Source organism: Lipotes vexillifer, unplaced genomic scaffold (genome assembly GCF_000442215.2).
Source record: "Lipotes vexillifer unplaced genomic scaffold, Lipotes_vexillifer_v1.1 scaffold505, whole genome shotgun sequence".
Lineage (NCBI taxonomy): Eukaryota > Metazoa > Chordata > Mammalia > Artiodactyla > Lipotidae > Lipotes > Lipotes vexillifer.
Genome location: NW_006785581.1, coordinates 26,101 through 35,747, shown reverse-complemented (window position 1 = coordinate 35,747; position 9,647 = coordinate 26,101). Strand labels below are relative to the sequence as shown.

The 9,647-nt window shown below is 44.6% G+C and overlaps 1 protein-coding gene across 1 annotated transcript in view; it reads left to right on the top strand.

The window, feature by feature from the left end:
- Positions 1-9,647, top strand: part of MRGPRX2 (MAS related GPR family member X2) — a 19,339-nt gene that overhangs the window by 8,851 nt on the left and 841 nt on the right. Inside the window, 2 exon segments of the mRNA XM_007457641.1 lie at positions 9,459-9,634; positions 9,637-9,647. The exon segment at positions 9,637-9,647 is cut by the window's right edge and continues 349 nt beyond it. Of these exon segments, the coding sequence (XP_007457703.1) occupies positions 9,459-9,634; positions 9,637-9,647 (187 nt within the window).

Sequence of the window (9,647 nt, the reverse complement as noted above, 5' to 3'; positions counted from 1 at the left end):
GCTTAACTCCTGTTTCCCTTGCTGAAGTAATATAACTGTTTCTCCTTCCATCCAACCAGTTCAGACTAACTTTGATCCAGTCCTCCAGCACCCCATGGCAGGGCCACCACAGATCAACCGTCATTCTGATTACGCACCCTTAGTCTTCCATCCCTGGTCAAGAAGAGACAAGAGGGACTTCCCTGTCAGTCCAGTGGTTAAGACTCTGTGCTCTCAACACAGGGGGCACGGGTTCAATCCCTGGGCAGGGAACTAACATTCCGCATGCCGCACCGCACAGCCAAAAAAAAATAAATAAAATAAAATAAGGCTACAATCTTTAAAGAAAAAAAAAAAAAAAGAAGAAGAGACAAGAGATCGGTGAAGCCCATTTTCCAAAGGGGGTTTTTATAGGAAGGATCCTGCAACCCAGGGACCTTTCTGTCCCCACCCCCAACCCCAGCGTATTCTGCTTCCACTTTCCTGGACCCCCCTGTGACTCTCTATGTCACTGTGGCCTGCTCCCCCACTCTCTCAATACACTGCTTCCCAAATAGTACAGGCATTGGGAAACTAATCTAAAAGGGCTGGGCTTCTTAACTGTTGGGGACATTTTAAAGTGGACTTTAACCTGTCAAATTTTCTTTGCCTTCATTTTGTTTTGCTCTTCTACTGGCAGATGTTTCTCACAGTGAAGCTTTAAAAGTTCTCTGCCCAGAATGACTTCCCAACCTTCACCTCTCCAAGTCATCTATTCAATCACTAATTCACTCATGCTTGCAGACACAAGTGTATGCACTTCAAAAAACAATTGCTGAGCATGGGGTCAGGCACTATCCCAGGCCCTGGGAATCAAAGACATGTTCGTTATTCTCAAAGAGCTCATAGTGCAGTGGGAGAGAAACCATGTCCTCAGATGCTTAAAGTACTGTGTGATAAATGCTTTGATATGGACACATTTATGGCTGTGTGAGCCAAGGACAGGCCCAAATGAAATTCATTTTGGCAAAAATGGGACATTACTGGTTCAAATAACTGGGGGTCTTCAAGAGAACCTGGCTCCAGGCATAGTAGGATCCAAGTTCAAATGACATCATCAGGATACTCCCCCTCTCCTGGTCATTGCACCTGCTCGGCTTTCAGTGGCTGCTGATAACTGCACGGAGTGGAATGAGAAGAGGCCCAGATCAGCGATGAGCCACCCACCCACTTCCAAAATATGTATCTATGCAAGCTCATGTAGTAAAATCAGCTACACACACACACACACACACACACACACACACACACCCTCCCCGCAACACATAATCCCCAACAAAACTGCCCATTATAGGGACTTTCTAAATGGCACCGCCCTGCATTCTCAATTCTAATGGAAAGAATTCATAACAAAATTTGGGGCCATGGAGAGGAGCCTACACTGATGAGTATATCACAGTGATGAAAAGGGGAGCCTCCAGGAACCATAAAGGACCTAATGAATGAGAGTCATCCTGGGATCAAGTTTGGCCTCAGAGAGATCCCCATTTGAGGTCTCCACTCTCTTTGGTACAAAGCAAATCCAAGGAGAGGGGAGGGTACATGAAAGAAGGAAGCCTCCACAGGTACCAGGGATTTCATTTTAGATTCATCACAGCTGGAAAGCATCTCATTTTAAGGATAAGGAACTATGGCAAAACAGGTTCCACAATTAATAATTATCGAACTGGAAATATATTACATATTACAAAACAGCATAAATAGTTGTATACTTTGTATGCACGTATCATAGTATTCATGCAGTCGTTTCCATGTAGAGGTCTGACGAGAGACTTATAGCCTCATCTATATTCTATATATTCTCCTCCCAGCAGCCCGAGAGACTCTTCTGAAGTGCAGAGCTGATCAAGTTACTTCCTTGCTTAAATTCCTTAAGTGGACCCCCTTTGCTCTCAGAAGGAAACTCATATTTCCTAGTATGACTACTACAGGCCCTGCATGATCTAGCAAGGGTATAAGATAAAGTTTTAGGACAACCCAAAAGTGGGAAGTCTAACAGGGGTGCCGCATGAAAAATTGAGACCTCAAAGACTAAACCTTAGCGTATTTCTCATTAGTGAGAAATAAAACCACGAGGAAATTGTTTGACCAAGCTTGGATGTAGGTGAAGAGAAATTTTCTCTTGAGAATTTGTAGCCACAAGACACACTATGGTCCAAAGTCACACAACCTGTTGTCTCCCTAAAACTTCAAATGACAGATGAGGTTTCTGGGGACATCCTGATAGATGAGAGCCATGTCGGGAAGTTTCCTGAGTCAATCAGCAAAAAAACCCTCCACAAATCTTCTCTAGAAGAACTCAACTGTAATTCAGACCTCAAGGAATTCCCACAAATAAAGTCCCAAGGAAAGTGAGCAGCTGACAGTCTAAAATTACAAATACACAAAGAAACAAGGCACCATATGAAAAGATAGAAGAAACAATAGACAGTAAAATCAGACATAGATAAGACTTTGGCATTGGAATTTTCAGATGGAGAATTATAATATTGCTATGTTAAATAGGGTTAAAGACATAAAAGAGAACTGACAATGTGAGCCAGCATCAAGACCAAGCCAAAAGCTGCCCAAGCAAATTTAAAAACAAAATCTCAAGTAGAACTTCTAGAAATTAATAATATAAAAATTGAATTTAAAATTCAGTGGATGAATTAAACAGAAGATTAGACACAGTGGAAAAGAGACCAGAAACTTAGAATATCCATCTGTAGAAATTACCCAGAAAGCTGCCTAGGAGCCAGAGAGATGGAAAGTAAGAAAAAGGTGTTAAGGGATATGGAGAGTAGAAAGAGAAACACTAACATATGTTGAATGAAACTTCTAGAAAGAGATAATAATAAAAATAATCATAGGAGCCAATTAGTATATAGTACTTACCATGTGTCCCTGTTCTAAACTATTATATAATTAACTCACTAACGTTCACAACAAACCTATAGGTAGGTCATAATGTCATCCCCACTTTTTTTTTTTTTGTGGTACGCGGGCCTCTCACTGTTGTGCCCTCTCCCATTGCGGAGCACAGGCTCCGGACGCGCAGGCTCAGCGGCCATGGCTCACGGGCCCAGCCACTTCACGGCATGTGGGATCCTCCCGGACTGGGGCACGAATCCGTGTCCCCTGCATCGGCAGGCGGACTCTCAACCACTGCGCCACCAGGGAAGCCCAATCCCCATTTTCCAGATGAGGAAATTGAAACATAGAGGAGTTAGAACATTTGTCCAAGGTCACACAGAGATGCCAAGTAGCCTGGCTCCAGAGTTTGTGTTCTTAACCACCATGCAATATTGGAAGAAATAATAGCATAAAATCATCTAGAAATCCAGGAAACACCACAAACCCCAAAAACATGATATAAAGAGAAAGCCACCAGACACATTTTGGTGAAAGTGTACCACACCAGAGGAAAAGGAAAGCTCTTAGAAAGAAAAAAGGCAGATCACTGCAAGTGATTGGCAACTTGACTGATGGCCAGTCTCACAAGAGTAACATTGGCAGCCAAAGACAGTGGATCTTCAATGTGCTGGAGGACAGTAACTGTCACACTACAAGGCCAGCCTGGAAAAACCCTCTAGAAAATGAGGGCGAAACAATGACATTTGCAGACAGAGAAAAACGAGGGCATTAACCACGCATAGACTCTCACAAAAGGAACTTCTGAAGAACGTATTTCGAGGAATGGAAGATGTGAGATGTGAAATGCGAGGGTGAGCAAAAACATTGGTGACTATGGAGATACATTTGAACAAACACTGACTCTTTAAAACTATAATAAATGTTTAATTTCTTGGGAGGGGGGCGAAGAGAACAGAGTCAAAATAACGTACTGGGGCTTCCCTGGTGGCGCAGTGGTTGAGAGTCCGCCTGCCAATGCAGGGGACATGGGTTCGTGCCCCAGTCCGGGAGGATCCCACATGCCGCGGAGTGGCTGGGCCCGTGAGCCATGGCAGCTGAGCCTGCGCGTCTGGAGCCTGTGCTCCACGGCAGGAGAGGCCACAACAATGAGAGGCCCGTGTACTGCAAAAAACAAAACAAAACAAACAAACAAACAAAAAACAAAAAAAAACCTACTGGAGCACAGTTGATTGGGAGGAAGGAGAAAGAGGTTAAAGCTTTCTGAGGTCTTGGTGATGTTCATGAGGCGGGCAGACTTCTGGGGACAGTTGTATAATTTGTCCACCACACCAAACAAAGTCCAGGGCAAAGGAGGGGAATGGGAGCTGAAATACAACCTGCTGGTGAACCCTTGTGTCCAGGTGCAAGGTTGTGGCTACAGAGCTATCACACTAAGGCTGCCTTTAGACTTTGCATAAGTATGTTAAATAGCTACGGTAATTGCCTGGAAAATAGATAAATCATAAGACTTCCAGACAAGTTGAGCAGAAAAAAAAAATCCTCCGTAAAGCCAGTGACCTTCTGGACAGCACCAAAGAACTTCCTCTTCTCCTGCCATTTTTTGAGAAATCTTTAAAAAATGGGAAGGTTTAGAGACCTGTTCCTGATGATGTGGTGATTGTAATGACTGTTCACTAAACTCTCAGGGCTGCCGCCACATCTCTCACCAGCACAGGTTTGTGTAAAGAGTCTTATGAGCAGCTTCCTTTTTGGGACAAAGTTTTGCTTGGGGGTGCCCATCACGCGAGAGCGCCACTTTCCTCACGCATTCTCGAACATTCAGTATCAAACTTTTGAATATTTGAAAATCTGAAGATGGAAATATCTTGGTAGAGTCTCAACTACTCTTTCTCATCATGAGTACAGCATTTTTTTCTCACGTTTAAGAAACATGGGTTTTGTAGGAACTGAGTTGGTCATTTTCTTATTAGGTTGTTAGGGTTCTCTCTTAGTAACGTGTTGGAGATATAGATAGATATAGATATAGATATGGACATAGATATAGGTATTTTTGTCCAAGATATGCATTATAAATACTTTTTCCCAGTTTGTTGTTTGACTTGCCTATGGTGGCCTTTTCCATGCAGAAAAATTATTTTTAATTTTCAATTATTTTTATTCAATATTTTTATTTATGACCTCTGAGTTTTGTGTCAGGGTTAGGAAGATCTTCCCCAATCCAGAGTTATAAAAGAATGTCCCCATGTTTCCTTCTAATTCTTTTTGCTTCTCTTATTTATATTTAAATATACAATCCATTTTAAAGTTAACATGGTGTAAGATATGAGGTATGATTCCTACAGTATTTTATTCTAGATGGCTTCCCAGCTGCCCCATGACTCTTATCAATTTATTATTTTTATTATTTTATCTCTACCTCCTCCCATCTGAAGTGGCCTCTTTATCATATACTGGATTCCATATGCATTTATATTTGACTCCTGAGACCCTCTGCCCTGCTCCATCAATCTCTCTGTCTGTTTTTATGTTAGAACCTCATTGCTGTATTCACCGAGGCTTTAGAATGTGTTCTAATTTCTTGTTGGGCTGATCAGTCCTCACTGATTTCTTTTTCTCTCCAGAAGCAGGTGAAGCCTCATTTTATTATAGTTTCTCACTTTTTTTCATACGTAGGAAATCTGTTGCTTCCTGTAGAGTAATTTTGTCCCCAGCCACCTTTCTAAGCTACCTGTCTTTGTGGTAGCTTCTCATGTTGACTCTCCGGGGTTTTCCAGGTCTGATATCACACTGTTCTCTCCAAAATCCACAACCTTCCATTTTCCAGCCTCACCGTCCCCTGGAATCATGCCTGTCAAGATCGGCCATGACTCCCTATTGCGCATCCCAAGGTCAATTCTTGGTCTTCATCTTACCCAGTCTCTCGAGTAGGACGGATGCTATCGCTCACTCCCATCTTCTAGAACTAGTTTTTCCGTTCTGTCTCTAGGATGCTCTCCTAGCTTACTCCTTCAGTAGCTGCTTTTCACTACTCTGCTGCTGAGTCATCCTCTTCTTCCAAGTCCCTGGAGGTTGGAGGCCCTAATGTTGGGTCTCAAACCTCTTCCCGAATGCTCACTCCCAGGGTGAGCTCACCAGCTCCTGGGGAACATAAGGGGCATAGTCCTGTGTGTTGTCATCACATCTTCACTGCCTGGAACAGAGCCTGGCACAGCATAGGCACACAATAGTGTTGGGTAAAGGAGCACATGAGTGAATACACTTTTCTGATTGCTTTAAGTGCTTCATAGTTAAGTTTTCAAAGGAAACAAGTAACTCAATTTGGTGGTAGCATGGGCACACGAAAGGAAGTCATAGGAGCTAAGACTGAAAATACTGATTGGCTCTAGACAATCTAAAAATATTTTTTTTTTTTTTGGCGGTATGCGGGCCTCTTACTGTTGTGGCCTCTCCCGTTGCGGAGCACAGGTTCCGGACGCGCAGGCTCAGCGGCCATGGCTATGGCTCACGGGCCCAGCCGCTCCGCGGCATGTGGGATCTTCCCAGACCGGGGCACGAACCCGTGTCTCCTGCATCGGCAGGCGGACTCTCAACCACTGCGCCACCAGGGAAGCCCAATCTTTTTTTTTTTAAACATCTTTATTGGAGTATAATTGGTTTACAATGGTGTGTTAGTTTCTGCTTTATAACAAAGTGAATCAGTTATACATATACACATGTTCCCATATCTCTTCCCTCTTGCATCTCCCTCCCTCCCACCCTCCCTATCCCACCCCTCTAGGTGGTCACAAAGCACCAAAACGATATCCCTGTGCTATGTGGCTGCTTCCCACTACCTATCTGTTTTACGTTTGGTAGTGTATATATGTCCATGCCACTCTCTCACTTTGTCACGGCTTACCCTTACCCCTTCCCGTGTCCTCAAGTCCATTCTCTAGTAGGTCTGTGTCTTTATTCCTGTCTTACCCCTAGGTTCTTCATGACTTCTTTTTCCTTAAATTCCATATATATGTGTTAGCATACGGTATTTGTCTTTCTCTTTCTGACTTACTTCACTCTGTATGACAGACTCTAGGTCCATCCACCTCATTGCAAATAGCTCAATTTCATTTCTTTTTATGGCTGAGTAATATTCCATTGTATATACGTGCCACATCTTCTTTATCCATTCATCCGATGATGGACACTTAGGTTGTTTCCATCTCCGGGCTATTGTAAATAGAGCTGCAATGAACATTTTGGTACATGACTCTTTTTGAATTATGGTTTTCTCAGGGTATAAAAATAATCTAGCTAACAAATAACATGATGTAGAGGGAGAAAGGTGACAGAGAGTGCATGTGGTATGCTAAATTCCTTATCTTTCAAAAGGGAACTCAATGTACCCTGTTGTTGATGTTGATAAATCAAAAATATAAATGTAGTTTTTTGTTATATAAAGCTACAATATTGACTTCTATAAGCATTAAGAAAGGAAACTGGACATTGGTTGCTATTGGGGAATGAGATTTGGAGATCCTTTACATTTCTTTTTTTTTTTTTTTTTGCGATACGCGGGCCTCTCACTGTTGTGGCCTCTCCCGTTGCGGAGCACAGGCTCCAGATGCACAGGCTCAGCGGCCATGGCTCACGGGCCCAGCCGCTCCACGGCATGTGGGATTTTCCCGGACCAGGGCACGAACCCGTGTCCCCTGCATCGGCAGGCGGACTCTCAACCACTGCGCCACCAGGGAAGCCCTACATTTCATTTTATACACCTTGGTGTCATCTGAAATAAAATGAATGTGCACTCATTACTTCTGTGATTAAATTTTAAAAGATCAAGTGAGCCAGGCCACGCAGGGCCTTGCCTTGTATGCCAAGCAAACTATTCTTTAGCTAGGGAAGCTCCCGTTGCTTGGTGGGCCAGCTTCCTGCACAGGCTCACAGGGGGCAGCAAAAGGCTTTGGGACAGCCATTCCTCACAGGGAAGGTGACCGGATTGGGTAGGATGGGTAGAGAGGCTGAGATAAGTGACTGGAGTCAGGGCAAATGAGAAACATCTCATGAGGTTTCTTGTCTCACTCATCTCCAGGATCTATCATTTGCCAGTACCCCTCGTGCAGGAAATCACGGGGGCTGTCCAGCATCTTGATAAGCCTCCCTCGGTCACCAGGTTTCTTTCCTGCTACTGCAGGCACCTCCCCATCCAGAGGGTGGAAAAGCATTCTCTGCTGTTTGTCAATCCCGGGAAAGCTCTTTCTTTCCCACTCACCACCTCCAGCAAGAAGAATGGTGTTAAGGTAAGAGTTTGCTCAAGAACTATCTTCGATCAAAGGTAGATTTGTTTTCCCCTTAGTTCACATGCTCATGAATTCATGTTGGGGTAAGGCAGGCAGGGAGCACGAGTACCCATCAGCCACAGTCGGGAGACATGAAGCTCCCGATGGAAGCTTTGGCTGCTGGTAGCTTGGACTATGGGAGAGCCAAACGGGATCAGCCAGGTTCTTTCTGCTTCCGTCCCATCTCCCTATATGCTCCCTTTCTCTCTAAACACTCAAATCTGCAACTATAAACAGAAATATTCTGCTAATTTTAATTTAGGCAGTGAGATGGCATGCTGGCATTGCATTCCCAAACTAAATTGTTGTTACTAACCTCAGGTTTCACAGATTTGCTTGCTGTTCATTGTTTTTTGTTTTGTTTTGTTTGTTTTGTTTTTTGTATCCTTATATCTGGCATTGTCCCAGCAGAAAATACAGAGCACAATATAATGGGTAATTGAGGAGAGGTTAATGAGGGACTGGTTACAAAGGTGTGGGCACAGCTAAGGGGAATCTATAAGGGATGCTGAAGCCCCCAAGACAAGTCTTCATAGGGCACTGTTACCACTGCTGGGCCTAAAGGGGAAAAGGAAGGAGTAGTTACCAGAACTCAGGGAGGGCTCTGGCTATAGCTATAGTTGTCACTATGGCTGTAGGAAAGGGCCACCAGACAGGGGCTATGTCTTGAGGTAGACTAACACTGCCACTGCCAACTCACAGCCTGGCAGGGAGACAGCCAGGGAGTTAAAAAACCCAAATCACTCTCTTTCTGCCCTCCAGCTTCCTGTCAGTGTCTCCCTTCCTCTGGAAGCAAACGGGAGCCAGAGGGAGAGGGAGATCATCAATTAGGCACAGAGACATCTCCTCGCAGGATGCAGAGAAGGGTACAGAAGATGGAAATGAGACTTGATGACAAATAGAGAAGACCTATCTCTTCTTATAGCCTCCTCACAGACGCCTATTGTCACCCCCACATAACCTGTCCAGATTTTTCTCCTCCTGCAGACATGACATGCCCTGGGAGGGTGAGTGGAGGTAACATTCCCATGTCAGTAGAGAGTCCGTGTTGCAGTAGAGAGAGCCCAGGCACTTGAGTCAGAGAGAACTGGGTTTGAATCCAGGTTCCAGGTCTCCAGGGCTGTGTGGACGTCAGTAAGCATCTTAATCTCTGCAAGGCTCCAGTTCCCTCCTCTGTAACACAGGGACGGTAATTCCCACCTCGTAGGGTGGCCGTGAGGATCGGTGATCACATAGCAGGTGTTCGCGTCTTGTTTGTGTTCCCAGGAGCAGCAGTGGAGGGTTTCTGAGCTTGGATCCAACCACCCCAGCCTGGGAGACAGAACTCACACCAGTGAATCGAAGTGACCAGGACCTTCCTCAGACTTTCAGTGTGGTGACCCTGACCCTGGTCTTGCTGATGACCATCACGGCCTTGGAAGGACTGGCAGGAAACGCAGTTGTACGTGGCTCCTG